Below are 25,381 nucleotides of genomic sequence, written 5' to 3'. Positions count from 1 at the left end.
TTTCTTTCTTTCTTTCTTTCTTTCTTTCTTTCTTTCTTTCTTTCTTTCTTTTTGAGGTAATCAGGGTTAAGTGGCTTTGGCTTGCCCAGCGTCACACAGGTAGTAAGTGTCTGAGGCTGGATTTGAGCTCAGGTCTTCCTGACTCTAGGCCCAGTGCCCTGTCCACTTCACCATCTAGTTGCCCCCTGAATTTCTCAACATCTCTGGTTTTGAAGTGGTTGCTCTGTAGAGTAAAAAATAAAGAAAACTCACATGATGTGAAACTTTGTAATTAAACAGGACTGAGATATAATCGGGCAGTTATTAGATGCTAAAGGAAAGAATGTTAGAAATGTAGAAATTTGAACTGATATGCTCCAAATCTGAAAGTGATTTTTGGAAAAATAGCCAACTTGAGACCATTTTCATTTTGGGAAGACCTAAGTTCAGATCTGCCTCAGAGGATAACTAGCTGTGTAACCCTGGGCAAGTCACTTAACTTCTCTTTGTTTCTGTTTCCTCTACTATAAAATGAGGATAATAATAGCATCTACATTTCAGGGTTGTTGTGAAGATCAAATAAGATAATATTGGTAAAGCATTAAGTAGAGTCCCTGTGCTAATAAGCACTTAATAAATGCTTGTTTCCTTCTTAATCCCCTCTGAAAGCATGCTTGCTGTGATCGTCTGAATTGAAAACTTCTTAGCCCTAGCTTAGATTCATCAGACTTTGAACTTCTCTGTGCTCTCATTAATTTCTAGGATACTGGAGTTGGCAAGTCAAGCATCGTTTGCCGATTCGTGCAGGATCACTTTGACCACAACATCAGTCCCACAATTGGGTAAGCACTGTAGGATATCATTCTCCTTTCCATTTTTCTTTTCCTAGAATCAGGACTAAAAGGACCTTGATGACTCCTCTTACTCATTTCCTTAATTTGAGAGCCCCCCCCCACTATCATAGTGCCCTTTAAATCATTGTGCATTTGTTTTATAAATGTCCTGTATTTACTTATCTGGGAACATTTTGTACCCTCCTAGGGGAATGTAAGCTTTTTCGAGGACGGGACTGTCTCATATTCCTCAGGCACATGCCTGGCACATAGGTTCTTTAAAAAATGTTTGCTTGTTTCTTTGTTTGTTCTTAGCTGGCTATGAGTTGTAAAATGAGTGAATGAATGAAAATGAACTTATTAATAAGTACATCAATCAGTCAATATGCCAAGAATTGTGGTGAATTCTGGTACTATACATATGATTGGGGATGCCAATTCCTTCCTTTAAGGAACTTATATTCTAATAAGGGAAGATGACAGAGGGGTGTGGTGGCCAGGGAAATCCCAGGGATGGTCATCGGAGTCATAAGACAACTGATCAACATGTCCTTTCCAGGAATGCTCGTATTGATTTGATTATGTTCTTAGAGTTGGAAGAATTGTGAGGGAGAGAAGGTTACATACAAATGGCATAAAGATGGATAGGAAATAGCGTGATGGGACTGGGCTATATAAAATGAATGCTGACCCTCAGAAGCCTACGGTCTGGGGAGGTGGGGGGGGTACTGGGGAAAGGGGGTGCTTGAGTTTTGGATTGGAGGTAGAGGTTGGTGTGCAAGAGAGTGAAACCTGCAAGATGACTGGGAAGACAATGAATCAGATGAGAATCAATTCCATCTTTAGGTTTCAGTGCCCCATATATCCTTCTGTCTGGTCTGCATCCTGCATGTGCTAGTTTAAGGCCGTTTCCTCATTCACAGGTGGATGGCTCCATACAGCGCTCCCTCGGTTTTTTTCAGGCAGAACTTGATACTCAGAAAAACAAACAAACAACAACAAACTAGCTCCTTAACAAGTCCTGTACTAAGAGCAAACGTGGGTAAACTTATCCATGAATGCTTCAGATTTCTTTGCATATCCTGTGGCGCAGCCTGACTCAACCATTTCCTCTCCCTTTCTGGATTAATCCTATGCCAGTAATTCTTCTTTCCTCATATTTGGGTGTGCTCTTTTACGGAAGGGTGGTGGTGGGTTTATTTTAACTCCCAAGATACTACTGTTCTTTGAATTCAGAGTGATTTTAATTTCTTTCCTATATGGTCCTCTGCAGATGTACCTCCAATATGCTTTCTTTTCAGCATGTTCTTAGGCAAGTATAGCAGATGATTTTATACATACACCTATACATGTACATACGATATAATATATATAATACACATACATATTCTATATGCACTGTGCATATATATTGTACATAAGATAAAGGAGAAAAAGAACTGCTTACAGTAGTGGATTAAACATAGTAAGTGCTTAATAAATTCTGTTGAAGTTGTTCAGTCATTTCCAAATCTTTGTGACCCCATTTGGGGTTTTCTTGGCAAAGATACTAGAGTGGTTTGCTATTTCCTTCTGCAACTCTTTTTACAGATGAGGAAACTGACGCAAGCAGGGTTAAGTGACATGCCCAGGGTCACCCAGCTAGTACGTGTCTGAAGCCAGATTTGAACTAGATGAGTCTTCCTGACTCGAGACCCAGCACTTTACCCACCATGCCACCTAACTGTCCTTGTTGAATTCACTTGACTTGAATTTCCTCCCTGATTTATGTAATTGGAGCTTTGTTTCCACATTGCTGTCTAATTGATAGCTTCTTTTATAATTACGTAGTTTACTGCTTTGAATTCCAGTGTGGTACTCTTATAATAGTTTTGCTTTGGGAAGAGACCATAAAAACTTCATTATTATCATGATTTTTAAATTGCTTTGTTTGTTTATATTGTTCTTCCTTCCTCTGTTCCTTCTCTCTTCCCTTCCTTCCCCCCTTGCCATATTTAAATTATTCTTACACGGGCACTAAAGACATTTTAGTAACAAATGTGGCTGCTAATGAAGTCTTTCAAGACCCCTTGAGGTGTAACTGCTTTTTCCCAACATCTCCTTAGGTGCTTCTCACTGTCCCTCTCCTCTTCCATTTTTCTGGATGTGTTCATGTTGTTTGCTGAACTACCCAGCATAACCTCAAACCTGCATTTTCCCTGCCTTTTAAAAGACTTCTGGTCACCTGTAGTCTCTTTGCTTGTTGCTCTCACAGTTTCTAATCACATGGCCCTGGTCTGTGACAACTTGAGGATTGCTCCTGACTACACTCCATCTGGCTCCTCTTCCGCCTCCATCTCACCGTTCTTGTCTCTGTTCACTTCTTTTGCTTGGTCTGTCTGTAATCCTGTTGTCCTCCCTCTTTGCTGGAAATCTGGATGAACCTGACCTGGAAATGCATAGATTATTGCAAAGCTTCGCTTTAGCCAATGCAGGAAGAATTCCCATTGCAACAAACCCTGTCTTCTGTATTCTTTTATAGGGGATGTGGGACACTGAGATGAGGATTCCCAGTATAGAAACTTCCTCAGTTGACATAGTTCAACAACTCCTCTAGACATTTTAGTCTTTCAGAGTTGCCTGGGGGGCCAAGAGATTAAGTGCCTTATTCTTAGTCACAGAACCAGGTGCGTCAAAGGCAGGACTCAACCCCAGATCTTTTCGTTTCCAAGGCTGGCCCTTCCTGCTGCTCATGCCATACCACTCCTCAATCTTATGTTATATTGATTGTATTTCAGGAGGAGTGTGGGACCTTGGAAATGTTAGACTATTTTAAAAGTGCTAGTTGACTCCTTCCTCTATCTGAAGTGCCAGCAATTAGCTAAATAAACTATTTTTTCCCATCTAACTATTAATTGCTGACTACATTGTGATGATCTAGCCTTATATGCTGAGTCTTGTTGCTGACTTTTGATCAGTTTCACAGAGATTTCATTTCCTAGGAGAAAGTCCAGGGAACATCTATTGGGTTCTAGGGCTTTCTTCTATCACTATATTCTAAACTTCCTTGCTCCTTAAATCCCAGCTTAAAGCAATGAATCCCAACATTCTTCGTGGTCCCTGAGCCTCTTTGTTTCTGAGTTTTGAGATCTCTTGTACTGGTGTTATGGAGGACAGAGCTCTGGGTTGGAGTCAGAGGATGTAAGTTTGAGATTTAGTCTAATCATTGTCTAGTTGTGAGACCTTCTGCAAATCATTTCAATGCTTCTGGGTCTCAGTTTCCTCTCCTTTGAAATGAGAGGATTGGACTGAATTGTTTTCAGTGCCTATTCTAGTTCTAAAGCCTATTGTGCCTAGTTACCTGTGTCCTGTAATTTGTTGTGGCTGCCATGCAGTTGTATGACTGTAATTATATTTTTTGTATTCCTTTCTTTTTGTATTCCTGATATTATATACTATAGACCATAAAAATGCCTTCTAAAGATTTTATTAATAAGGGAAAGGAATACATACAAATTGAGAAAGCTTATAAAATAACTAGAAGTTTATATAGAAGAAAGTTTCCCAAACCTAGACTTCCTTCCTTCCTTCCTTCCTTCCTTCCTTCCTTCCTTCCTTCCTTTTCTTTCTTCCTTCTTTCCTTTTCTTCCTTCCTTCCTTCCTTTTCTTCCTTCCTTCTTGTGACTTTTTTTTTGTAATGTAATATGCATTAATTTTTATTGAATTAGAACAACTTTGGAGGGAAAACAATATTAAATGCCTTTGAGCGTCTAGATTCCATTTAGAATTTTGTTTACAATACTGAATAAAGTCTAGTGTTATCAGTATGTTTTGTAAGACTGGGGGAAAAATCTTATCTGAAAGCTGTTATGCTGCAAGAAGCTTCCAATTTGAACATTTTATTTACTTTATCAGAGTAATTGAAAAAGCACCTGAAATTATATTTAACTTTCTAGAATTCAAGAGATAATATTCCAGTTTGCAGGTTCTTACTTTTCCTCCTAGGCACTCATTACTTTGTCATTTTAACATAAGAAGGCAAGAAGAGATAAAATTTAATTTGCTGTTTCTACCAACTCTGACAGAAGGAGGTTGAAATTAAATCTTAGTTAAAATTAGATTTCTGACCAATCAGACTTTCTAAACTAATTCTAACTAAAATTTCTCCCACTTAGTTTGCTCCTCAGTATACTATTGACAGAGAATTGTCCCCAAAGCATTCTCTTTCCTTTTTGTCATCAAATTGGTTGGTTTCTTCAGAGGAAAGGGAATAAACTTTTATATACCACCTACCATGTTCCATGCATTATGCTAAGTACTTTACAAATATTATCTCATTTAGCTTTACAACAATTCAGGGAAGTTGGTCCTGTTATTATCCCCATTTTACATTTGAGCAAATTGAGGCAAAGAAGTTAATTAACTTGATAGTAAACAGCTAGTAAGTGGGGCTGAATTTGAATTCAGTCTTCATGACTTCAGGCCCAGAACTACCTAGATGCTTTCTTCACTCTCACAATACCCCATGCCAAATTTGGATCCGCCTATTTAATTGCTGTGGACTGAGTTTATTTGTCAGTTCTATAATTCTAGGCTCTTTCTGAACCAATCAAGAAAACTTCATTTGCCTGGCAGATAAATTTTGCTTATTCCACCCACATTCTTAGCTAATCACTGGCTACCTCACAAAGACAGATTAGATAGGCACAAATGATTCATGAAATGGTAGAAAGTCAGGGAGAAGAATGGGAGCCTTCATAATAGAAACTAGATTGTATGATAATGAGTATGGTGTTATAGTTCTTTTATCATTTGTACTTTGAAGTCAATATTGTGATAAGCTCTTCTATAGATCTTGGAAACATTTATTCCTGGATCGCTCAGCTTCCTATGGTTCAGTGCTTCAGATAGGCCCCTGTTCAAAGGATTGAAAGAAGTATTTAATTGCAGTGGAGCAGAAAGCATCTTGGACTTGGACTCAATCAGTCATCAAGCATTTTTTTGATTACTATGTCTGGTTATATAGGCATTATGGGGATCCAAAGATAAGGTGGAATAGTTCACTGCCCTCAAGGAGCTTACTTTCTAGTGGTCAGTGGAGATTTAGATTGATTCTTGCCTCTGACATTTATTAGCTGTGTGACAGTAGACAATTGACTCAACATCTCTGAACTTTTATTTATAAAATGTGGATCATATTGGGGCAGCCAGGCGGCTCAGCAAGTAAGAGCACCGGCCCCAGAGTCGGGATGACCTGGGATCGAATCCAGGCCCAGACACTTAGCACCCACCCAGAAACACCTGGCCATGTAACCTTGAGCAAGTTACTTAACCCCAATTGCTTTATTAAAAAAAAAATATATGGATGATAATACCTGTAATGTCTACAAAATAGACATATAAGGCCCAAGTATGATGTGTAAAATATTTTATAAACCTTGATTTCTTTTACTTTGCAGTTATTGTTATGATTTCTCCATATCTCCCTTCTCCCTTTTCTTTTCGAAATGGATACTTTTTGTCTTTTTTAACAGATTCAATTCGGAAATATTTATTGAGTACTTATGTATAATGTTCCCTTTGGGTACTGAAAGAAATACAAAGTAAACACAATACTGTCTCTGCTGGAAAAAGCATAAAATGCTTTGAGAGTCACTTTGGTCTCTCAGCAGAGTAGAAGAGGTAGATTGGAACTGGAGAAATAGCCCTTGAGAGGTAAGACTGGAATGATACCAGGAATTTTTATAAATGAGATGATTTTCTCTATCATTTCTCAAAATTAACAGTATGCAGTATTCATTCTTAGAGTTTGAACCAAATGAATGGTTATGGATGGTCATGTATATTGATGTATATTGATTAGTCATTTATACTCATTTGAGGATAGGAATGATATTTTTAAAATCTCTCTTTTCCTTACCCTTAAAGAAACAGATTGATATTCCTCTCTGCCCTCCCCCCAACACACATGCATACATACATGTATACATACACACATAAGATCTTTTTGACTTTTATACTCTTAGGCTCCTCCCAGATTTAGACTGCCTTCTAATTTCATTTACCAGTTATTTCTTTTTTTTTTTAAGCAATTGGGATTAAGTAACTTGCCCCAGGTTACACAGCCAGTTTTTTTGTGTGTGGGTGTTAAGTATCTGAGGCCAGAACTGATCCCAGGTTCTCCTGAATCTGGGGCTGGCACTCTTACTCACTGCGCCACCTAGCCGCCCCTTACCAGTTATTTCTTGAGTACTTATGAAAGCAGTAGATAAAACACTGGATCTGGAATCTGGAAGGCCTGAGTTCAAATTTGACCCCAGACACTCAGTAGCTGTATGATCCTGGGCAAGTCACTTAACCCTGTTTGCCTCAGTTTCCTCATGTGTGAAACGAGATGGAAAAGGATATGGTAAACCACTCCGGTATCTTTACCAAGAAAACTCTGTTCAGTGGAGTCACAAAGAGTAAGACATGACTGCAAATGACTAAACCAAAAAAAAAAAAACAACACATCATGGGTAGGGTATTGTAGTAGACACTTTGGTCTCTTTCACCTCTGCTGTTAAAATTCATTTGTCAGTTGTTATTTTATAGCAGCAAGCACCCCAAGCATCCCAAGGGTGTCTGCCAACACAGGTTCTTTGATCTTCTTTGATAAAGGAAAGCAACTCAAAATGGGTTAACAAGCTTACTTTAATCAGTCAGATAGGTATCGTTTACCTAGTTCAGGGGAAAAAGGTCAGCACTGAACTTCAGAATATACAGACAGAATTATCAAGACAGAGAAATAGATCAAGTAGACATTTTCAAACTGTCCAACCATTACATCCATACCAAATCAACATCTGGGTTTTTCAAAGCGGGGGGGGCTCTCAACAACGGCTTCCCAGAGTTCCATCTGATCAATTCACAGAACACTTCTCAAAGTGAGCCCCAAAACAAAGCCTCAGATCAGGGTTTATATAGCCTTCTCCTGGCTCAGAGAATATAACAACCTTCTGGACCCACTGGCCAATCAAAAAGTATCTACTGAAAAACAAGCCTCCCACCCCAGGCTCCAGGTGCACTTTAGCCTAGGGGCAGGGAAGATCTTAAAAATTTACATTCCCATTACACACCTCTGCTGTTAAAATTCATTTGTCAGTTGTTATTGGTCAGTGCTAGTGACATAAAGTTCATGGATTAAATTTCTGTTTAGATTTGCTCCATTCCATGGTCATGGTTTATATACTTTAGCCCCGTCATTTTTTTTTTTTGGCACAGACTACTATTAGCTATTATTGTTATGGTTTACAAAAGGCTTTTTATTTATCTTAATAAAAACGATAGCCAGCATTTCAATACCTTCAAAGTTTTTGGAGTACTTTAATGTATTATCTCATGGGATCCTTATAACAACCCTGCGAGACTGGTACTATTATTATTATTATTACCTTTTTACAGATGAGAAAACTGTGACTGAGGTCGGTCATATTTTGCTGTGTGACCCTCAGCAAAGTGATTTGCTGAAAGTCACACAACAAGAAAATGTCTGAAACAGGATATGAGTTAAGATCTTCTAACTGTAAGTTATGGGGCAGCTAGGTGGCGCAATGGATAGAGTGACTGAAGTCAGGAAGACCCATCTTCTTGAATTCAAATCCAGCCTCACATACTTACTAGTTGTGTGACCCTGGGCAAGTCATTGACTATCTGTGTGACCCTGGTTTGCCTCACTTTCCCCACCTGTAAAATAAGCAGGGGAAGGAAATGGAAAACCGCTCCAGTATCTCTGCCAACAAAACCCTAATTGGGTCATGAAGTGTTGGACATGACTGAAAAACTGAATAAGGTCTGAATGCTTCACTTCCTAACATACCCCAACTGTCAGATTTTTAAATCTCTTAAAGAAAACTTTGTCTCTTCCCTGTTGCTTCTGGCTGATATTTTTGTTTTGTTTTCCAATGCCCATATCATAAAAGATATGAGGAATAATCTCAAAGCATAAATCTGGAACTTTCTGCAATTTGTCATTAGCTGTCATAGGAAACAGACTATCCTATGGGCTAGCAAGTCTTGTTCCATCATTAAAAGGGTTAATGCTGCATCTTCAACTATAATTAAAAGTAAAAAATCTTAGCTGTGCTAATGAAGCAGATTGCTTTGACATTTTTGTGTGTATGTGTGTACATAGATCTCTCAATTGTAGCAAGGAGAGCCTGTCACTTGCCTGCCAGATTTTGGCTTCTGCAGAAAAGGAATCATGATGAGCCATGATGCAAATACTAAATCCCCAGTCCTCCCACTCACCTCCCTACTCCTTTCACAAACACTTCGGAATGAACTTCAACCAGGAGAAAGAAGCCCAAGAGCATTTAAGATAAAGCTCAGGCTATGCTCCAAATGACCTTTAGTTCATAGTACTTAGTACAAATGTTGTTATAACCTTTGTATGTCAGAGGCACTCCTATGATACGCAGGACCAAGGTGCAGCCTGAGAAAGTTCTCACTTCTCTAGCTCACTCTGTGCATTTTACATTCCAGCCAAACTATTTGATTCAATTAAACAAACATTACACGCCTACCATGTGTCAGGCTGCTAAATGCTGGAGATTGCTGTTGCTTGCCCTTCGTTCTTGAAGAGAAGGACACCAAGACATCAGGAAGCTGAGGCCGTGACATCCAAGTGAGGCAGGGCTGTGCAGCGTCACCAGCCTCACTCTCTCCTCCGGAGCCATCTGGGTCTAGTGGCAAAATATAGATCAAAATGACTGGAGATTGATTTTTTTGAATGGAGATAAACCTCCCCCCCCAAAAGACAGATCTTACCCTCAGAGAGCTTACAACTGAATAGGGGAGACGACATGCAACAAATATATATAAAGCAAGATATAGATGGAATAAATAGGAAATGATTAAAAGAGGGAAAGCAGTGGAATTAAGACTACTAGCTGTTCCTTAAATCATATGTGCTTATGGGAGTGGCTAAGTGGTGCAGTGAATAGAGCATGGATCCTAGAGTCAAGAGGATCTGAGTTCAAATCTGGCCTCAGACACTTAACACTTGGTAGCTGTATGACCTTGGGCAAGTCACTTAACCCTAATTGCCCTGTCTTCCCCCCCTCCAAAAAGAAAAAAAATCAGATGTGCTTTTTCCTGTCTCTAAACACTTGTGCTGGCTACTCCCCTCTAGGGAGTATCTTCCTTGAAGGCTCGATTCAGGTGCTGCCTCATCCCTGAGGTCTTTCCCGATCTCCCCAACTCAGTCTTCTCTTCTTTCTCACATTTTCCTAGAGCCATTTGTCTGGATCTCCTTTGTGCCTCTCTCATCTTACCTGTGTTTTATTGATTTGGATTTATATCACAACACCCCCCCCCCACTCCCTGCCCCCATGTAAATTCCTTGAAGGTCGGAGCTATGTCATTTTTTAATATTTGTATCCCTGGAGCTTTGCATGTAGTAGGCACTTCACAAATATATATTGAATTGATTGAATTTTACAAATGGTGGTCAGTTAGTACTCCACAAGTTAGCCATAGTTTTATCATGGTATTAAATCCAGTGCTATTTGACCTGAAAAGCAAAGATGATGCATTTAGAATCATAAAATTTTATAGCTGAATAAACTGAAGTCCAGAAAGGTGTGGTTAAGGTCACACAACAAATTAATCATAGGGCTAGAAGCCAGGCCTCCTAACTCTGAATATAATGCTTTTTCTACTAATAACTTATGTTTACTAAGCACTTTAAGTTTCAAAAAAAGCGTTCCTCACAACAACCCAGTGAATCAATTATTACAGATACTGTTATTCCTATTTTATAGGAAACTGGAGCTCAGTGGGGTTGTGACTTCCTCATGGTCACACAAGTAATTTGTATCATAGTGGGGCTTTGAGCCAAGAGCTCTGGTTCCAAATCAGAATTCTTTCCTGTATAGCAAAGGCCTTCTCTGTTCTTATCTTCCTCTTGTTAGTGGAGCATTTCTAGTGTAGGAAGCATTTTAACATTTTCTCTTCCCTAAATACCACTGGGGAGTGCTTGGCTCCACGATTAATTGGATGACTCCCAAACAGTCCCATCCCCTAAAGTAGAGTTGAGGGAGGATACAGCCGTGGGGTTTGAATCACCCCAACATGGTTGACCCCAGAGGGATTTAGGGAGAGTCAGTGCAGAAGGGATAATTCAGTAAAGGGGAGAGCCCCTAAGCACATGGGAAGTACTGACGTGGGCAAGACAGATCTAACTCTAGTGCTAAAATGAAGAGTAGATCGGACTGAATAGAACTCTGACAAACCATGGTCTTGCTGATCACAGATCCAGTCAGAGGTATCAGGGAGAAATCACCCTTGTGACCCAGTGGTTGGGCTTGCTTCTGTGTAAGGTCAGAGATGAGCAGAACTATAACACTATGTAGAAACTCTGTGGGGCATCTCATTTGGCATCCAAAGCCAGGATTGAAGGCCAAGAAAAGGTGTGACTATAGATCTCCAAATAACTCTAGGATTGACTTCTGACTGGAACTGTAGACCTTCCAGAGAAGACCTCACAGTCCATGCACTGGCATCTACAGGAGCAACAATGCTGAAAGATAGAGGGAAGCAGCTATGGCATCCATTCACCAGGAATCATTTACAAATCAGGAATTCATTTGTTTTGCTGATTGTGTAGACTTCAAAAAGTGATGGAAAAAAATGTTGATAAAGCAATTTAAATCTCAAAGGATGTCGTTTGTACATCTGGTTGTTAAACATTTACCAATACACCTCTGATCAAAGGCCAAGCAACATATGCAGGAGGAAGAGGAGGACCCAACTCTGGTGGGATCTGTAATGCTGAAGTGCTGGACAGAGGAAATAGAAAGGCCAGTGTAGACAAGAACCTCCAAGGTAATTTAGTTCAGGCTCCTAAAAAATGCAGAAAAAGATAGATCTTGAGGAGCTACATCAGAAACACCAAATAGGCCTCTGGATGAGTATTCCCTATAGGCTGGCAGCATTATTAATAATATTTGCATTATTTATCAGTTAACAAATATTAAATGCTTACTATGTGTCAAGTACTAAGGGTACCAAGAAAGTCAAGAACAGTCCCTGTCCTCACAGTCAAATACTGGAGACAGCATGAACCAATTATGTACAAACAGGATAAACTGGAGATAATCTCAGAGGGAAGGCACTTATCTTAAGGGAAACCAGTTTTGTTTTCATTGACCTGTAAATAAACTCATTTGTTCTTTCAGCATTGTGAGCCATATACAGAGAATTGGTGATTACACAAATTCAATTCAATACACATCAATAAATAATTCATAAATAAATAATAAAATAAATGAAAGTAACAAGATAAAATAAAATAAAAAATAAAAAAATTCATAAATAAACAATAATTCATAAATAAATAAACATCTGCTAGATGCTAGGCACTATGCTAAGTGCTGTCAGATAGTGAAGTCCCCCAGATTATCTAAATTTAATCCAATGATAAAACTATGGCTGTTGAATAGGCCACTTGTGGGGTGTGTATTCACAATCATTTCTAAAATTCAAAAATTTACTAAGTGCCTACTCTATGCAAGGCCCCAGATATACAAAGAGTAAAAATGGCATACTTCCTGTCTTCTAAGAATTTACATTCTTCTGGGGGGATATGACATGAACCCCAGTAAGGTGATATGCCAGTAAGGTGAGATGGGGGGCAAAGGAGAAATCCAGACAAAATGCTCTAGGAAAATCTGAGGAGAGGAAAAGACTTTCAGCTGGGGAGATCAGGGAAGGCCTCAGAGATGAGGTGATGAGCCTTCAAGAAATAAGAGGACATTCCCCACAGTGGGGAAGCCTGCCTGAAAGTTCAGAGACAGGAAACAGCATGTCTGATTTGATGAACGGCTAATAGTCCACTTTGCCTAGGATGTGGAGTACACAGAGGGGAGTAATGTGAGTAACATTGCAACAGTAGGTGGGAACAGGATGATGAAGGGCCTTAAATGTCAGGCCCTTTTTTAGAGGCAGCAGCGTCACTGATGGTTTTTGAGCAGGGAAATGACCCACTTAGATGTTAAGAAGAGAATTTTGGTGGCAGTGGGAGGATAGATTAGAGATGGGAGTCCCTGTGATATATACTTTCTCAGCTGCAGTTGTATTTGTGTGTGTGTGGTATGTGTGATGTGTTTTAAGTTAGATGGCCATAATTTAAATTTTCCTGACCAAAAAATAACAGAGGGAAATTTATAAAAACAGTTAAACAAAGGACATGGCAGCTGAAGCTATCCGTTTAATAATAATAGCTCACATTTCTATAGCACTTTAAAGTTTACAAAACATTTTAAAATGCCTGCCTATTGAGTGCCTGTGTGTGTGTGCATCAAATCACTCATTAAAAATTGATGAATGTTCTCAGCATTTATAATGTACCATGTAATCGTGCCCAGTGAAAAACTCACAAGCTAGAAAGGTGGGGATACACTTTTGCTTCTTTTGTCAATTACAATGAAACAGTAATTTTCTACATTGATCATGAGGTTTCTGATGTTTACTTATGAACTATTCTGTGCTTATTAGGAAGTTTGTTGTTCAGTTGTTTTCAGTCATGTCTGACTCTTTGTGACCCATTTGGAATTTTCTTGACAAAGGCACTGGAGGGGTTTGCTATTTCCTTCTCTAGCTCATTTTACAGATGAGAAAATTGAGGCAAACAGGGTTAAGTGACTTGCCCAGGGTTACACAGCTAATAAGTGTCTGAGGATAGATTTGAACTCATGAAGATGAGTCTTCCAGACTCCAGACCCAGCACTCTGTCTGCTTCACCATCCAGCTGCCCCATTATTAAGTATATTTAAAACCAGAAGAATGTAGGTAGATTTTTTCTTTCTTTTATTATTTTATTTTTATATAAAAATAAATTTTATATTATATATGAATTATATATAGTAATAGAAATAATTAAAAATTTTCATTTTATCTATTTTTTAAATTTTCTTTGGGAGATGGAGGAGAAAGCTACTCTTAGAGTAGGGAAGCTTAAGGAAGTGGTGAGACAAGGAGATAGAAGGTGGAGAAATATATCTCATTGCCAGGACCTGCCATCTGGGGCCATGAGCAGGGCTGGATGGACAGAATAGTTATGAGTCATGAAGGAGGAGCCCAAAATGGAGTATGTCGGCAGTTTAGAGTCCAGGAAAGCAGGTCAGAGTTAGAATTTAGAGGTGAAGAGGCCCCATGTGAAGAAAAAACAGGGTATACAGGCATAGATTAGTAGGATTCCAAATCAAACAATATATGAAGAAGCACACGGGCAATGAAATTTGAATTAGGAGACTTGGAAACAGCATCTCAAAATCTCGAGTGGTCAGGTGGGTCTCTAGAACAGAACTATTTAGGTATGCTATTCAGCCTAGGACTGGAGCTATCATTCTTCCACCCTACTTTTTGTTTGAAATAGTTTTGAAATAAATGCTATTGATTTTTTGGGTTTTTAAAATTATCTACATTTCTCGGTATATCCCTCCCTTTTCCCCACTGAACAATCGTCCCTTGTAACAAAGAAGAAAAAAAATGCAGCAAAACTAACCAACACATTGAAAAAATCTGACATTATATTCAATATTCCACATCCCTAGTCTCCTCACCTCTTCAAAGAAGATGAGGAAATGTCTTTTCATTTCTGCCCCAGTTTTAAGCAGGCTTCTTGGTGCTAGGCAGCTCCTGGCATGAGGTAGGGTTCTGTGAATGTTAATCATTGAATCAGAGGGGCAGGGCCTCTGGTGAATACTTGAAATTCGAATGTTTAAAAAGTATGTACGGGGGCGGCCAGGTGGTACAGTGAGTAAGAGCGCTGGCCCTGGTGTCGGGAGACCTGGGATCGCTTCCGGCCTCAGATACTTGGCATCCACACAAAATAACTGGCCGTGTAACCTTGAGCAAGTTACTTAACCCCAATTGCTTTTAAAAAAAAAAGAAGTGTGATACAAAATAGGAATTGGGAGAGAGGCAAGGAGAGAATGTATTGGTCATTGAGAAGACACATCTTGTAAAAAAAGGATGTGGAGGGAATTCTCTGTTTCTTGTGAAGTCTTTCAGTACTTTAGGGAATTGCTCCCAAATTCATCACCTTGTTAAGAATCTCCCCAAACTTATCTAGCCCATGGATCATAGAGTCTCTCCATGGATCTATATTCAAAGACCTCAGCTTTACTAAGCTTTTAGCAGCATCTTCAGTAAATGTTCAGAAAACTAGTGTTCCCTTGGCCTTGTCTTCAAGAACCCAGGGTTATGCATCAGGGGAGGACCTTAGGATAGAGAAGTTTTTCATATGAAACAAGAAATAGCAGGTGGCCATGTATGGATTCAACCCAGGAAAAAATGAGGAAGAAAGGAAACCCTTAGTGGCATGTGTCATCATTTCTTGAGGATCCTACATGTTTATTATTGTGCAGGAAATAGGAATATTTATTATAATATTTGTTATAAGGGGTGGCCAGGTGGCACAGTGAGTAAGAGCACCGGCCCCAGAGTCAGGAGACCTGGGATAGGTTCCGGCCTCAGATACTTAGCACCCACACAAAATAACTGGTTATGTAACCTTGAGCAAGTTAACCCCAATTGCTTTTAAAAAAATATTTCTTATATACATAATTCACTGGGTACAGAAGTATTATCCAAAGGCTGGAGAATAGAGATAACAGCAATTTTGCAGGTGCTATTAGCTTTGAGTTTACCTACAACACTGCACATTAGGTAGTCCATTTTGCTGCTTCTGTTGCCATGACAGAACTGTAATGGTATCAACATATCAACCTATTTGTGAACCAAACTTGTTATATTAGATTTTTTTCTTTTTAAAAAATTCTTGATTCTTTCACAAAAGCTGAAAAATCTTATGTACACAACAGTAGGCCTGCTAGAAACAAAATCCATCAAAATGGGGGCAGCCAGGTAGCACAGCAAGTAAGAGCACTGGCTCCAGTGTTGAGAAGACCTGGAGATCTAATCCCGGGCTCAGACACTTAGCACCCACCCAGAAACACCTGGCCATGTAACCTTGAGCAAGTTACTTAACCCTGATTGCTTAAAAAAAAAAATCCATCAAAATGTATAAAAACTCTCCACCAGATTTTTTAAAGAGATCACAATAGTGTGGAAGGCCCGAGCTTTTTTTCAGAGTGACACATGACCCCAACTGGCCTTTTTTCTTCTCAGGGGTTTGCTCAAGAAACCAGAGTCCTGCTGAGGAGTATAGTGAGCTTTTTTGAAGCATAGTGATTTACAAGACTAACCGAGTGTTGATTCTTAATTACAGTGCCTCTTTCATGACTAAAACTGTGCCTTGTGGAAATGAGCTTCATAAGTTCCTCATCTGGGATACAGCTGGTCAGGAACGTGTAAGTACCAGTTCCTATAAGTTTCTTAGTCATTGTTTTTGCTTTTAAAAGACATTTTTAAAGAATAATGTCATTTAAAGAGCTTGTCTCATCATCAGTGGGGGGAAAATACTAAGAATAAAAAACACCATATGCTATGTGTATTTCTCTGTGTGTTTACTATTGAGACATAATTATACTTGCTAGAGGTGGTGAAGAATAACCTGGATAAATGAACCATATACAGATGGACATAATCCTTATTTTAGATAAGGTGAAAATTTTAGCTTTACCTCCCCAAAGCTGATCTTATACTGTAGAAATAGAGAGCATGTGATTTGAAGTCCTAAGTCCAGTCTATCTGCTGCATAAAAACACTACACTGGCCGAATCTGCTAACTTGTCTGAGTCTTAGTGCTATCTGTAAAATGGGAGAAATAATTATTAACTTTTTTCACAAACCTATTTGGAGGGTCAAATGATATATTATATGTGAAACTCTTTGTAATTATGAAATGCGTTATAAGTGAGTGAGGCAGTCAGTAACCATTTATTTGGTGCCTACTCCATGCCAGTCAATAAGGACTAAAAAGAGGCAAAAGACAATCCCTGCCCTCAAGGAACTTACAATGTAATAAATGTAAGGTTTGTTTTTTTCTTTTTTCAAATACTCAAGCATCTGTGAGTTTGAGCTGCTAGTTACTCTCCCACTGATATAGATCCCTGGCGCCTTACAGCTTAGTAGGTGGTCCTTAAGAGTTGCTATGGCCAGTCATCACTCTGATGCTGATGTGATGATGAGTCTTTCCAAATATAGATGGTCCTTGACAGTGGAGATGCAATTCACCAGATCCACATTCAAATACCTTCCATGTTGTTAGAACGTGTCAGAGCTCATGCTCCACTGACATAATCTTTGTTGTTGTTGTTTTGGTTTGTTTTTTGCCTTTTGGAGGGCAATTGGGGTTCAGTAACTTGCCCAAGGTTACACGGCTAGTTTTTTGTGTGGGTGTTAAGTGTCTGAGGCTGGAACCGAACTCAGGTCCTCCTGACTCCAGGGCCGGTGCTTTACTCACTGCACCACTGTAGCAGCAGGCACCCCAAGCATCCTCAGGGTTGCTGCTCACCCAGGTTCTTGGATCTGCTTTGTTAAAGGAAAGCAACTCAAAATGGGTTAACAAGCTTACTTTAATCAGTCAGACATATATCGTTTACCTTGTTCAGGAGAAAAGGTCAGCACCCCGAACTTCAAAGTATACAGACAGAATTATCAAGACAGAAACAGATCAAGTAGACAGCTTTCCAAACTGTCCAACCATTACATCCATACCCAGTCAACATCTGGGTTTCCACGTCTGGGTTTTTCAAAGGGGGGGGGCCTGGACAATGGCTTCCCAGAATACAGATCAAATCACAGAACACTTCTCAAAGTGAGTCCCAAAACAAAGCTACACATCAGGGCTTATATAGCCTCCTCCTGGCTCAGAGAATGTAACAACCTTATTGACTCACTGGCCAATCAAGAAGTATCTACTGAAAAACAAGCCTCCCACCCCAGGCTTCAGGTGCACTTTAGCCTAGGGGCAGGGAAGATCTTTAAATTTGCATTCCCATTACATTCGGCCCCAAGGTCTTTCATGCCCATAGCATAGACAATTTACTTTTGAATTAGCACTAAACATCTCTTAGGTCACATAGATGCATTATTACCTCAATTCAAAACAAGAGTTCAAATAAAGTTCTCTGGGGGAGGGGGGAGGGGTATCCTTCCCCTCACACGGATCCAGCCCCTGCCTCCAAGCACAGAGAGGGGGCTGGGCAACAAAACCAACAAGGTGGGGTCCCTGGGGATCCAAGGCACTTCATCCCACCCACCATAGTCACAAGTCCATCCTCCCCCTGGGTCCCAAACTGTGGGATGCAGCCAGGAAACATATTCAGTGCCCCTGCTTTGCTGCTCAGTTCTTATCTTTTCCGGTGGCTGAATTCCGAACTCCTGGGTTCCTTCTCCTCCCACAGGCGGCAGCCGCTCCTGGCTTCTGCCCAGATCCCGATGCAGGCAGCTCACCATTCCTGCTCTCAGCTCAGCGAAGTCCGCATGCAGGCCATTCTTCTCTCCTGCTCCACAGCTCCACAGAATCACAGCTACCACAACTGGGAAACAAACAATTATCCCAGCCCCCATACTTTCCTTTTACTCTGCAGATCCTGTTCGTGAGGCCATTTTGTAGCAGCAGGCACCCCAAGCATCCTCAGGGTTGCTGCTCACCCAGGTTCTTGGATCTGCTTTGTTAAAGGAAAGCAACTCAAAATGGGTTAACAAGCTTACTTTAATCAGTCAGACATATATCGTTTACCTTGTTCAGGAGAAAAGGTCAGTACCCCGAACTTCAAAGCATACAGACAGAATTATCAAGACAGAAACAGATCAAGTAGACAGCTTTCCCAAACTGTCCAACTATTACATCCATACCCAGTCAATATCTGGGTTTCCACATCTGGGTTTTTCAAAGGGGGGGGGGCGGCCCTGGACAGCGGCTTCCCAGAATACAGATCAAATCACAGAACACTTCTCAGAGTGAGCCCCCAAAACAAAGCTACACATCAGGGCTTATATAGCCTCCTCCTGGCTCAGAGAATGTAACAACCTTATTGACTCACTGGCCAATCAAGAAGTATCTACTGAAAAACAAGCCTCCTACCCCAGGCTTCAGGTGCACTTTAGCCTAGGGGCAGGGAAGATCTTTAAATTTGCATTCCCATTTCAACCACCTAGCCACCCCATGACATAATCTTTGAAAATGTCACCTTTACACCCAGACACTCCATTAGTGGAGTGGTTTTCATTATAATAGGAAAATTGACCTTTCCCTTGTCTTGTCCACGTCGTGTTGGAAGTATTAAAATTAGCAATGATAAAGGGATCAGCAACAGAGTACAAGAAAGGAGAGGGATGGCAGATTCATAAATTGGACCACCAGTAATTGAATAATTATATTGATTTGTGTAATTTTAATTTTGGATGAGATCTATTTCAGACTAAATTTCCTTAGTTTTATCTGTCAGAATATTTTAAAAAGATATTCTTTCATTAAAAATTATTAGATCTGCTTTCCATCCTACAAATGCTAATTACATCATTGTGGAAAAAGAGGGGGAGTCAATAAATCCCAGTATAACCCAGTAAATTCTGGTTCTCATCTTCATTAGCTCCGTGACCCTTTAATCTTCCTTATCTATGAAATGGGGATGATGCTTTCACTACATACCTCAAAGGACTGTTGTGAGGAAAGTGTGTTTTAAACCTTAAAAGTGCTATATTAATGTGGATTATTTCTTTCTGCTAAATTTTTATTGTTATACATAATTAATGCCAATTTCCTGAAACTCTGGGCACAAACCTAACCAATTTCCAGGACTACTTTATTTTTTCCTTTTCTTCTGGTTTGTTTTTTTTTTTTTTTTGATTGGCCACAGGGTCTCCCTATCTCATACAGACTAGAAGGGTAGTGCTACTGACAGTCCTGAGCCCAATGCTGATCACCATGGAAGCTCTAATATGACCTGTTTCCGACCTGGTCCAGTTTACTTCTCCTTACAAGGCTCACCATATTGGTGATAGACATATTGCAGACACCCAACTGACTTCAATCCTACTATAGCTCAAAACTGCCTAATTCACTCAGTCTACCAGTTTTAGCCTTTTTAAGGAACAAAAATTGCAGGTGTGCTTCATCACATCTGTTCTAATTTATTATTATTATTTTTAAATACATATTTATTATGAACTTTAACCAATGACAATGAAACTTAAATAACGTTACACATTTTTAAAATGAAACTAATTTTATTATAAAATTAAAAAGCATTTTTTCCTTTCAATTCTGTCATTGAACAACAACCGCAGTAATAATAGTAAAGAAAATCTTCATGACAAATATGAGTAGGCTAGAAAACAAATGACCACATGTCCAAAAATGGGTCTCCTCATTTTAAGTCCACCACCTCTCTTACAGCAGGTAGCATGCCTCAGTATCAGTCCTTTAGAATCATGATTTGTCATTCTAGTGGTCAGAGTTCTGAAGTCTTTCAAAGTTGTTTTTCTTTAATATATTGTCATAGTATAGATTGTTCTCTTAGTTCTTACTTCACTCTACATAGTAGAGATCTTCCTTATTTATTCTAAAGCTGTTAATTTCATCATTTCTTGTAGTTCAATAATAATTCCATTATAGTCATGTTGTTTAGCAATTCTCCAATAAATGGGCACCACTCCTATTTTGTAGTTTTTGTCTTTTGCTGCTATGAAAAGAGCTGCTGTACTTTTGTATATATAGATCCTTTTCTATTTTCTTTGATTTCTTTGGTGTATAGGTCTGGTAGTGGAATAGCTGGGTCAATGGGGATAGACAGGTTAGTGATTTTGGGGACATAGTTCTAAATAGTTGCACACATGTATATACAGCATTTTCCAGTTTACAAAATACTTTTCTCAAAATAACCCCATGAGATACTTAAAAGTATTATTATCATCCCTATTTTACCAGATAAGGAAATCAAGGCTCAGAGAGGCTATTATTTTTGAAATTAAATTATTATTATTTTTGACCAAAGTCACAGAGCTGATAAATTTCAGAGGTAAGATTTGAACCCAGATCTTCTGATTCCGGATATAGTACAAATATTTCAGAGTACAGGTGTCTGCCTTGATTTAATTTTTCAACAAAGTGAAATCTCTGTTTGAACTTGACTATTGGCTATGTCTGCTTGTTTATTTCATGACGGTTTTTGGAAGAGTTGATTTATTTTGATGAAATTTGTCACTAAGCTGACACTATGTTATAGATTTTCAATTGAATTCATCATCTTGAAGCGAAATAGTGGCTAATCAAAGTTTCCAAATCAGCCATATTTACAACAATTTTTAATAGACTTCAATGAAAATAGGTGTGGCGGAGTTACAGAGAAGTATGATTACATTGAGCAAAGCTTTTCCCTTAAACTCAGTCAGTTGCAAATATTTTAAAAGTTTGATTATGGGGGTGGCTGGGTGGCGCAGTGAATAGAGCACCAGCTCTGGAGTCAGGAGGATCTGAGTTCAAATCTGGCCTCAGACACTTTACACTTACTAGCCATGCGAACTTGGGCAAGTCACTTAACCCCAATTGCCCTGCCCTCCCCCCTCCAAAAAGCAAAAAAAAAAGTTTGACTATAAAATAAAGAGATATATATTGTTTACATAAGGCAATCAGTCTTATGCTTTATAATCATACTTTGTATTTTTTGTGTGAGAGTATTCTGGTGTTGTAATCAATTGTGGAATATTAAATTTTTAGAATTAGATGCTATGTGAGAAGCATTTAGTCAGCCTTTATGATTCTTCTGATCTATTTAATTCCTCCACAGCAATGATTTAATTATCATTAAGCTTGGCAGAGGGTTTGCCTTGTTTTAGTTTGAAGTCTCTCCAGCAATGAAAATTTCTCAATCTTTTTGGCAGCTTGTTGACTGCCTTAATTGTGCTTGTAATGAAGTGGCCTACTGCTTAATCTAAAAATAAATTTCCTGCTACAGCCTATACCCATCGCTGTTTGTTCATTCTCATTAATTAATGAAAGATTCTGCCGTTCTTTTTAGCATCCCTTTATGTCTGTAAATATTTGTCATTACCTTTCATGGGTCTAGATTATACTTAGCTGCCTTGATTTGTGCTAAATTCTTTAGAGCCATTAAAAAAATACTAAGGGCTTAGACTTCCATCTTTTTCTTTTGTAAATAAAGAATGACAATTCTTGACCCAATTCATTGCACGTAGAAGGCCATTAATAACATTGAGTGATTCATCCCATCATTGCATTAGAATTGGAAGGAATTTTAGAAATCACCTTATTTTACAGATTAGAAAACTGACCTTCAGAGAGGTGAAGTGAATCACTCAAGGTCACACAGGAGAGCAGGTATTCAGATTCAGGCCTTCAGTCTTCAACTCCAGTTCTCTTCTACATAGCAAGTGGGTCATTGTCATTAATATACTATTATTCTTGGTTTTCTCTTTCTAGAAGAGCCTTAGCTCCACCTTGTAAATACAAAGTTTGGTTATGGGTTTTATTTATCACCATCATCAGAAACATATATGTGTGAAATATATATATATATATATTTGTTGTTGTTGTTATTGTTGAGTTGTATCAGTCATTTCTGACTCTTTCTGACCACGTTTGGGATTTGCTTGGCAAAGATGCTGGAGGGGTTTGCTGTTTCCTTCTCTAGCTCATTTTGTAGGTGAGGAAACTGAGGCAAACAGGGTGAAGTGACTTGCCCAGGGTCACACAGTTAGTAAGTGTCTGAGGTCGGATTTGAGCTCACTGAGATGAATTTTATTGACTCCAGGCTTTACCCTTTATCTACTGCACCATCTAGCTGCACCCCCAGTTTAGATATATACATATCTGTGTGTGTGCATAAAATATATGTGTGTATGTGTGTATATATATACATATATACACATGTATATGCATATATGTAGATAACAAAAAAGCAAGAAACAGAATGAATAAATGGAATGGCAAAAATGTGTATATATTCAGTAAAAATCATACCTCATTCAAATTTGAAAAACCCTTCTTAGAGATCATATTTTCAAGCCTTTTCATTTTGCAGATGAAAAACCTAAGACCCAGAGCCAGAATATGACACAACCCAAAGTCACATAGCCTAATTAATGACAGAGCTAGAATTTGAACCCAGATCCCTGACTCCAAAGTCAGTATGTTCTTAATGCTTCTTTTTTTTAACCCAATTTTTAATTTATTTATTATTTTTAATGTTCTTTTTTTGCTTTTTGGAGGGGGAAGGTAGGGTGATTGGGATTAAGTGACTTGCCCAAGGTCACACAGCCAGTAAGTGTTAAGTGTCTGAGGCCAGATTTGAACTCAGGTTCTCCTGACTCCAGGGCCAGTGCTCTATTCACTGTGCCACCTAACCACCCCCATCCTTTATCCTTTTCGCCCCTCTTCCTTGAACTGTATAAGCTCTGGCTTTTTCACTGGAAATGATAAAACCAGACTGAACTATGTAAATAATGTTTAAAACAGCTGGGTCCACCCTAAGCATTACTAGCATGGTTCTGGCTCTACTTTCCAGCCTTGGTTTGAAATGAACAGATATATTTTCCACACAGGGCAGTTGATGACAGCCTTTTAATATCCAGAATGAAAGACATTCGGCCATTCTGAAATTCCCCGAAGCTGTCTGCTCATTTCATTGTGCATGCTGTTGTACCATGGAAATGTCTTTGGAATTAAAACAGGTTGGCCCCTGCTATCTGAAGCATCCCATTATGCTTTTCCAGGATGTCTGTAGCTCCACACTCAGAATATCCAGCAGGAAATGTGATGTCGGCCTAATGATAAAAATGACAACTAATAGGAAAACCAGGGGAGGAACAATTTCGGTGAATAGTCTCTTAGTATCATCTTTTCCTTTTAATGAGGTGCTATTTGACAGTGAAAGAAATATTTTAAAAGGGTAGTCTGATGATATTGAACAGAATGGAACTGGAAAGAAATCTAAGAATCATCTTTGTTAGAAAAAAGGTTTCTTGTGTGTGTGTGTGTGTGTGTGTGCGTGTGTGTATTGAAAAATCCTAACTATAAATTGGGAGGGTTCTATTTTCATTTTTTTTCTATTTTCACTGTTATTGGGGAATTTTCAAAATTGCATTCATCAGAGTAAATTGTTATATATTTGAAAAGTACAGGTTCATTTCTATAAGTAATGAAACAAGATAACTTTTTTCCCCCTGGTTACTTTAGGGATTACCTGCTTTTCTTCACCCTTCATTGTTGTCAACTGCAGATCTAAACAGTGATCAGATATAGGTCTTAAATGACAAAGGGCAGGGTCTATTGTGCAAAGACTACGTTTAGAAATCTCAGTAACAATAACAAAACTGACTTAAATTAGGTCTGGTGCAAGGAAGGCCCTTTTTTTCTGGTTCCCTTGTATTAAGATTCATTTCAAACATCTGTGGAGTAAGACGAATATGGAATTATAGGGCTGCTGTTTTCTTTTAAAAATTTAAATGTTTTATTTAGTCATTGTATCATTTTTCCCCTTGCTTATGCCTCTTCTTCTCCTTAAATATTCATGCTCTGAATTTGAGAGAGATTGATTTTGAGAGCTTTTTGCTTACCTTTTTTTCTATACATGGTCCTAGCTTGGTATCAGCTTCAGTTATGATTGGTTCTCTTTTGTCTCTCATAACTTAGAGGGCCAGCTGTTTTCCAAACTATATCTTGGTTTATACATCTCTCCAAATGCTTTATCTTTCTTCCTTCTTACTGTAACCCACATATTTACCGTAATCCATGAAATTTTACCCGACACAAATTTCCCAGGTAAAGCCTCAGTAAGGGGCACGATTGTGTTTGCAAAGCTTTTCAATTTGCCTTCAGTCCTCCTGAAGGGATGAGATGAATCCTGTCAGTGGGTTGGAGACCGGATGAAGTGTTAAGTGGTTGTGGCTGTGGAGTTCTTTCTATACCAACTCTGGCAGAAGGAGTCTAACTTCCCTGTCTTCCTCAGGCATCCTAGAACCTTAAAGCTTTGGTTTTTTGGGCATTAATAAACACTGGTGAGGTTAATACTGACATTTACTTTTAATCTTCCTGGATAATCCATCCTGGAGCTTTCTCAGATGCTGTGGTTGGCAATTGCATTAACTATAAATGCTGTCCTCAGCACTTATTCCTCATTCACTGTCAGCATGGAGAATACTAAGTGCTTACCTCTCTAACCTTTGGATTGTGTGGCGCCAGTTAGTTGTCTTTCATCTCCCTGAGATTTATTGGTGGATGGAAAGTGCAGCCTTGACTTCAGAATTGTGCCCCATCCTACCTCCTTATTCCCTCCCCCCCATCTTTTTTCAATTTTTAAAGCCTTTTTATTTAAAGTTTTGAGTTCCAGATTCTATCCCTTCCTCTCTCCCCTCCCCCTTCCCTGAAACAGTAAGCAATCAGATATGTTATACATGTGCAATCATGTAAAACATTTCCATATTACTCATTTTGTACAAGAAGAGTCAAAAGAAAAAAATGAAAGAAAAGAAGGTGAAAAATAACATACTTTAGTCTGTATTCAATCAATATCAGTTTTTTCTCTGGAAGCAGATAGTATTCATCATTAGTCCTTTAGGATTGTCTTGAATCGTATTGCTGAGAATAGCTAAGTCATTCACAGTTCTTCATTGAACAA

At 38.9% G+C, this 25,381-nt stretch overlaps 1 protein-coding gene and 1 long non-coding RNA gene across 4 annotated transcripts in view; one reads left to right on the top strand and one right to left on the bottom strand.

The window, feature by feature from the left end:
- RAB31 (RAB31, member RAS oncogene family) overlaps positions 1-25,381 on the top strand; it is a 269,429-nt gene that overhangs the window by 157,355 nt on the left and 86,693 nt on the right. For all 3 annotated transcript variants that reach the window (XM_069099638.1, XM_069099636.1, XM_069099637.1), the window contains 2 exons: positions 742-821; positions 16,066-16,147. In XM_069099638.1, the coding sequence (XP_068955739.1) occupies positions 742-821; positions 16,066-16,147 (162 nt within the window). The remainder of the gene's footprint in view (positions 1-741; positions 822-16,065; positions 16,148-25,381) is intronic.
- The window catches only part of LOC138170373 (uncharacterized), a 464,687-nt gene continuing 455,459 nt past the window's right edge, over positions 16,154-25,381 (bottom strand). The window contains exon 3 of the long non-coding RNA XR_011170594.1: positions 16,154-18,280. This is a non-coding gene — a long non-coding RNA (uncharacterized lncRNA). The remainder of the gene's footprint in view (positions 18,281-25,381) is intronic.

Source organism: Petaurus breviceps, unplaced genomic scaffold (genome assembly GCF_028583685.1).
Source record: "Petaurus breviceps papuanus isolate PSGF00001 unplaced genomic scaffold, PetGlider_PUasm1.0 38, whole genome shotgun sequence".
NCBI classification, from domain to species: domain Eukaryota; kingdom Metazoa; phylum Chordata; class Mammalia; order Diprotodontia; family Petauridae; genus Petaurus; species Petaurus breviceps.
The sequence above is the reverse complement of the archived record's forward strand: the minus strand, read 5'-3'. Positions and strand labels throughout refer to the sequence as shown.